Below are 7,597 nucleotides of genomic sequence, written 5' to 3'. Positions count from 1 at the left end.
AAAACAATCTTATTATTGATTCCCCTCTCCAAAACTTAATATTAATGGTATCTAACTGCAGGCAAACACTTTTAGGGAATAAAAAAACAAGACATTATGTAGAAAAAGAGCTTAGAACTGACCAAGTTAAAGCCATCCGACCAATCACATGACTGGAGGTTGTAACTGGTAAGCCAACTACACAAGATTGACATATTCCACTGGAGGTTGTTACCAAAGAAAAACCATGAAATTTGATGTTAATAGAGAACTATAAAATCAAAATCATTTCAACACATTTCATGTCCAATGCTCCCCCCCCCCCCCCCCAAAAAAAAAAAAACCACTTTTTTATTTAACCATTGCTAAATAAAATTAGAACATAATCCATCAATTTCAATCAAAAAAGAAAGCCGAGGCACAAATAGCGGTCCAAAAGTTTCATAGACAATAGAACGTTGCAGTGCCGAATCCAAATATCATTCCCATCTCCAGTTAAACTTATTTCAACAAATGGGAAGTGTGATCTCAACGGATGCAAATTCTTGTACCCTTCTGAAAACATTAATGAATCATCCTCTCCCAACCACAGGAAGGGGTTCGCAACGAAGAACTACTTCCATAGTTTTCTCAAAGACATGTTCTTCTCTGACTCCTTCTTCATGACTTTGGCCACTGCCATCTCAAAATCCTCCTGTGTCACATGGACTCTCCTCTCTCTCAGAGCAAACATCCCTGCTTCTGTGCACACTGCCTGCAGACAGGAAAAGAAAAGTTCCAGTGTAAAAATAAATAGTAAAAGGTTCATCCCAAACCAAAACAAATTCAAAGAAATGGTAATAACTAGGATAAACTTGATTTCAGTGTTTGGTCACGCCCCGTTTCTTGTTTTGGGTGTTTGGGCCAGGGGGGAGGAAGGGGGCGGGGGGGTTCACTAGGGTATTCAAGCTATACATAAAACTAAGGCTCTCAATGAATTTGAACATGATCCATGTCTTTCACAATCATGGAAATATAATCCACCCATGGGAGTTCAATAAAAGGTTCACAAATTTCACATGTATTTCTTGAAATCATTGAACTGAGGGAAAATTGTGATGAACGTATGGTTGAAATCCACTTGATGTTCAGTTTATCTTGGATTGATTACAAAGACGATCAGAGGAACTTGAACTTGAACTTGAACTTGATCTGGATGAGTTATTCAAATTCCAAACCAAAGAAACCAACTGGAAACCGCCAAGGCCCAAGGGATTCAATGAAGAGAGCGGCAAAAGCAGGTTGTAAAAGTAAAAAGGTTTAAGAAAGGGATTATTATATTAGGGTTAGTAACTTAGTTCTGTTAGAGTTAAGAGTGTTAGACGGTCACTCGCTTAGTTAACCCACAGCCCACGACTCGAGATTCACGTTTACAGTTTACCATTTAGAACTTTAGTGAGTTTGTCATTGTTTTTAAAGTTTTATATATTCAGTTTCTTTTCCCGGTCCCTATTCGGTGCAACCGGCGGTCATCATGCTTTGAACCGAACCAGGAATATGAATCAGAATTGCATCGTTTCTTTATAGTCTGATTTGGTTCAATTGTAAACATTTGGTCCTGGTTCAGACAAATGGTTGTGGTTCCATTTTGACACCTTGAGGGTTCAGGACAAAATAAATTAACATGAGAATAATGGTGAAGAAAAACCAACAGATAAGATGAAACAAACCTTCATTTCTGCACCAGAAGCACCATTCATTTTCTCTGCAATCTTCTTCAGATCAATGCCACGCATCAGGTTCATTTTTCTTGAGTGAATTTTTAGGATGTCAAATCGGGACTGGAAAAAAATAAACAGATAGGTCAGACACTAAATTAGTAAAAAAACTCACATCATATGACAATCATATACATATTAAATTGTAAATAGAAGCATCTGGCACAAAGCCAAATATTTCATATTTTCTCTCAACTTTTAGTTAACAAAGCATTGTACTAATAACTTGTTGAAAGCTTTCTCTCAACTTCTAGTTAATAAAACATTGCACTAATAACTTGCTGAAATGTCTGTGCCAGCATCTAGATCCCATGGAAGGGTTATGACACTGCCAATCTAGACCATAAATATCCTACGCGACTAGTGCCTTGGCCCATGTCATGTCAGTTCCAGGCATGGATCTGTTCTTGACCCCCCTGCCAGTGACCAATGCCTCTGAAGTTGATTTTTTATTTTTTCAAAAAACCAGAAGTGAATTATTAGGATTTAATGAACATGGAACATACCTCCTCATTAGGGTTTGGGAACTCAATCTTTCTATCTATCCTTCCAGGCCTAAGGAGTGCTTGATCCAGAATATCAATCCGATTTGTGGCCATTAGAACCTGCAGAGGAGAAATTGGCAAGTTATGTCAGGCCCACCACCTGAACTATGGAACTTACATTATGGTGTTGATATTCTCAACAATTTTCGGAAATCAATATTAAGGAAACAATAAGTACTTTAATCTTGTTTGAGGCCTCAAACCCATCCAGCTGATTGAGAAGTTCCAGCATTGTCCGTTGCACTTCACTGTCACCATTTCCAGTCCCAGATTCCATTCGAGCAGATCCAATGCTGTCGATTTCATCCATGAAAATGATTGATGGAGCATGTTCCCTGTGAAAGTAACATTCAAAGAAACCATAAAATGAGACATGAACAATCACGTCGAGCCGATGCATTAATTAATATGTCAACAGCAGCAACTCAGATGGACAAGAAAAGGACAGAGAAAGGTATACCTACATATAATGGAAGGATTAAATCACTCAATTATCTAAGAACCATATAATAAGACAAAAATACCAACAAACCAAAAAGACGGTTAAATCAGGAAGAAGAATTGTCAACAGCTGCTGGTCATATCACTTTCTATATTAGATTCACAAATATTAAGTTGTCCGAGGAGGAGAATCAAGCAAACCTTGCCATAACAAAAAGTTCTCTGACCATTCTTGACCCTTCACCAATATACTTCTGAACTAATTCAGAACCAGAAACCCGGATGAAGGTACAATCAGTGTGATGAGCTACTGCCCTTGCCAGCAGTGTTTTCCCAGTACCAGGTGGCCCATAAAGCAGAACTCCCTATAAATCCATGCCGAAAAATTAATTAGGTAGATTTCTGAAAATACATAAAGTCATACAAAACTTATATGCACAAAGTTGGCAAGGTTAAATTACCTTGGGTTGAGCAATTCCAAGACTCTCAAATAATTCAGGATGTTTGATTGGAAGCTCAATGACCTACGAAGATTAAAGCACAGCAACAAAGAAATCTAAATAATTAGTACTCTAAATCTACTCTTAGGTTTTGGGTTGGGTGGGGTGGGGTGGGGTGGGGTGGGGTGGGGGAAGGCGTACCCAATGCACGAGGCTCCCACCACTGTGGGATCTAGGGGGGTCATAATGTACGCAGTCTTACCCACGCTTCATGGAGAAGCTGTTTCCTAACTCGAACCCAAAACCACTAGGTTGAAATGGGCCAACCTTGCCATTGTGCCAAGGTCCGCCCTCTTAAACATAATTTACAACCCAAAATATAGGACGTGGATACCATAATTTACCATAAAAAAGCTACTCAGATGAAATGCATCAAAATATAGGACATGGTACCACAATTTACCACCCCAAAATTTAATATGAAGTTTAAACTACAAAAGCAAAGACAAATTTTTTCGGGCCAAAACTGTACAAGCTTTGAGATATTGGGACAACACCCATCCTGAATGATCAGAAGACCCCTACCCCCTCTTTTTGTCCCTTTTGCAGCTCAAACTTGAGCCATGGATAGTATAAGGGCCTCCTTCGGGGGATTTCTCTTCCCCTCATAGAATTCTCAACAACAACTAGTATTAATAATGAGGATTACTTGTAAAAGAAATAAGAAAAACAACAAAAGGACCCTTCGAGATAATTCTCACTGCCCATTAACAAGAATAATAATAAAAAAATTTGAAACGTTCAGCTAACAAACCTCCTTGATCTCTTTGATTTGCTGGTCAAGGCCACCGATCATATCATATGTTGAATCAGGAACCTTTTCAACTTTCATAAGGTTCACCAGAGGATCTACTTTGCTTGGCAAGATCAAGTGAAGTACATAGCTATCATTACGAAGAGCAACTCTGGTTGATGGTGTGATCTTTGTGATATCAATGTTCTTATCAATATCCACAACATACTTCCCCTCTGGGTGCACCTAAGAAAATACAGAAAGCCGTACAGTCAATAAAATCACAACAGGACCCATCTATCACAACTAAAAAATAGAAGAGTGAATTTTCACTACTTTATTAGTAGAAACTAGATCCAAAATGAACATGAAAACTCAGTCTACCTACTATGCTTTCAAATGAAGATGATACTGACAGGAGAATACACCACTTCCTCCTTTTTAACCTTTTCAATATGCAGACTGCAGAGAAAAACTACTGCAGTCATTCCAAGATGGAAGTTATGCCTGTACTACCCCAGTTGTTCAATTTACAGACACTGTACAATTTTTAAAGGAGACGACGAACTTGCAGGGTTATATAACATTAACAATTAATTTTTTTTTTTTTAAAGACATCTACAGGAAACCAAGGAAAAAAGAGAGAAAGAAAGCATAATCGGAAAAAAATAATAATAAATAAATAAATAAATTTAAGAGCATGTTATCTGCAGTAGTAGAAAAACAAAGAATTCGGAAAATTCAACACTCTACCAACATTACACCAAAAACAAACTTCTAGATTCCCCGTAAAGTCTTTGATCTCTATGAACCAGAGGATTTCAGCAAATATTTATATTTGAAATTGAAATTTATGATTTTTCTTTCCAAGTTGCTTTTATGATGTTCAATGTAGAAACAACAATTGTATTTTATTTTTTTTTTTTATGTGAGGTTATTATGTTGCAACAGTATTATGGATAGAGCGTTACTATTTTATTTGATTGATAAAAGCAAAACTAACTCATTTCATAAGACACCACTCCAGATATCTCTCCAGCATTTATAGAAATGTTACAAATTACATTATCACCAAATGTATATTTAAATTGACCACTCAATCAGGAAAGATACTTCCATCATCCCAGGAATAAACTCACCACCGAATACATTTAATTAGAACTAACACCTCCAAATGCATGAAACGGCCCAACTATGTGGACAACAACAGCACAAGAGTTTTTCTCTCTGATAACTATCTCAAAACTCAACTCAGCCTTATACTAACTAAACGGGATTGGCTACATGGATCATTTTTTTCCGAATTCCAATCTATTTTATTCAAATCCATACTTGTTACTAGTCCTAAGCTATGCATGTCTTTCCTCACCACTTCCCCTAGGGTCATTAAAGGCCTATCCATGTTTCTTTTAACTCCTTCAGTTTGAATCAAATCACCTTTCTGTACTAGAGCATTCAAAGGCCTCCATTGCACATATCTATGCCACCTCAAACAGCTTTCTTGCAACTTATCATGTATCGGAGCTACTCCTAAATTAGCTCTAACTGGTTCATTCTGTATTTTATCTTTTCTTGTTTTACTACTCATCCATCTCAACATCCTCACTTCAATTACACTATGTTTGTCCATATGTTGCTTCTTCGCTGCCCAACATTCAGATCCATACACCGTTTCTGGTCGTATAATTGTCCTATAAAATTTTCCCTTCAGTTTTAAATGAATATGTCAACCACACAACACTCCGGACACACTGCTCCATTTCATCCACCCTAGTCTAGTTCTTTGAGCAACATCATTCTTTATTTTTCATCGAACTTAGATGGCTAAAAATTTTCCTTAATAACTATCTATAAAACCCATTTTAAGCTATATCAGGCATTCCACTCAATTCAGAATTAAAAAGAAAGGCCCAACAGAACCTACCAAAGAATAGTAAATCGAGATAACAAATTGAAAATATCCCAAACATTGCTTATTTTTTCAGTATAAGTAACCAAACAGGACTCATTTCTCACACTGATTCATTGAGCACAAAACACCATAATAAAAAAAAATTCAATATTTTATATATTGGGAAAAATTACAAAAACAAAACATAGAAGAGAATTAAAAAATAACAGCTCAAACCAAGCAGAGATGATAAACACGCTTTTAGTAGACAACCATCAGAAAGAAACACCAGTAGCATATTTTTTACGACCAACAAAATCCACCAACTCACCTTGACTAAAACCTTCGATTTCCCCATGACCTTGACCACCTCTCCAACGTATGATCCAGGCTCTTGAAGCAGTTGTAATTCTTCTCTGAGCATTCTCACTGTTCAATTCAAAATTTCGTACAACATCATAACATCACCAACTGATTCAACATTTCCCAAAAAAATTTGATCTTGATTGAAAATTGCAGAACTACGCTCAATGTAGTGTTATAAAAACCCCAGTTCCCTCCCCCCACCCCCAAACAAAAAGAAGCAATATCTAGACCTACAATTACATACTACAATCAGCTATGACCCATTCTCCCACCCCAAACACGAGAAAACCACAAAGCCTTACAAACTAGACTCCATTCTGAAGCGAATTCGAGGAATCATGAGAATTGAGAAAGAGAAAAAGAGAGAAGGAGTGGAAAATAAGACCAAAATAAATCCCTCCCCAAGAAACAAACACACAGAGCAAGAGAAGGTGCAATAAATCCCAAAATTAATGGAAGCCCACCAATCTACGGTTAAGAACCCGCTCTTTTACTCAAATTCTATACCAATATTAACGAAAAGAGAACCCAGTATAAATAATTCCCACGAAAACGATCATAAGCAAGTGAATTCTAGGGTTATTTCTCCAGAAAACATATCTAAATTATTAAAAATAAAAAAAAAAAAAAACGAGGGCTTTGGTTAAAGGCCGACAGCATACCTCTGGAATTGAGATCATTACGCTGAGCTTCGAGGCGATTGAGATTGTGAGTCATTTGGCGAACCTGAAGTTGAAGATCGTGTATATGTTGAAGATAATACTGCCTGAGACCTTCTCCCTGTTTCATCGTCCTCGCAATGCAAATCTCGTCTCCTGCAGCTGCTTCAGCTTGCATTGTATCGATCGCCACCGTTGCCATTCTCTCTCCTTCTCGCTAACCACACTCAGAAAGCAAAAAAATCCCAAATGGTTTTTCTTTTCTTTTCCAACAAGTTTTCCTTGGTTCGTTCCTCCCCAAATATAAGGCGTTCTTGCGAATTTATATTGAGAACGCTTCTCATCCTTATGCTTCCATTAATACCCTCGGCATCACGCGATAGATCAGATAGTGGCCCCCATTTAGTATCTTGACATGGGACCCATCTTAAGGTTTATGGATACATTTGTCTTTGGGAAAATTACGCTCCGTTCTCATGTTATTTAGCGAAAATATACGTAGATTTAAGGGTTTAAATGAATTATGCTCCCCTCCTTTAGCATTGACAGCGTGAATATGCTATTAATTTTAGATAACAAAAGACCTTATTATTCTTTAATGAAAAAGGGTCTGAATCTTGTTCCCTAACCCTTATGTTTCTACTTCGTCCCTCCATGCAAAGGAGGGAGTCAGGTACTTTGAGCCAGCAATGGAATGGAAAGACAGACAGTTATTTTCTTCTATAT

General features: G+C 37.3%; 1 protein-coding gene across 1 annotated transcript; it reads right to left on the bottom strand.

Annotated features, from left to right (window-relative positions):
* Positions 1 to 354: 354 nt before the first annotated feature.
* LOC122077565 (26S proteasome regulatory subunit 8 homolog A-like) lies at positions 355 to 7,184 on the bottom strand. Its single transcript, XM_042643531.1, has 9 exons — positions 6,875 to 7,184; positions 6,178 to 6,275; positions 3,977 to 4,201; positions 3,184 to 3,246; positions 2,924 to 3,087; positions 2,460 to 2,616; positions 2,243 to 2,341; positions 1,689 to 1,799; positions 355 to 733 (listed from the first exon to the last, which is right to left on the bottom strand). The coding sequence occupies exons 1-9, from the start codon at positions 7,071 to 7,073 to the stop codon at positions 593 to 595; spliced, it is 1,257 nt and encodes a 418-aa protein (XP_042499465.1). The 5' UTR covers positions 7,074 to 7,184; the 3' UTR covers positions 355 to 592.
* Positions 7,185 to 7,597: the final 413 nt, after the last annotated feature.

This window comes from Macadamia integrifolia, chromosome 4 (genome assembly GCF_013358625.1).
Source record: "Macadamia integrifolia cultivar HAES 741 chromosome 4, SCU_Mint_v3, whole genome shotgun sequence".
NCBI lineage: Eukaryota > Viridiplantae > Streptophyta > Magnoliopsida > Proteales > Proteaceae > Macadamia > Macadamia integrifolia.
The sequence above is the reverse complement of the archived record's forward strand: the minus strand, read 5'-3'. Positions and strand labels throughout refer to the sequence as shown.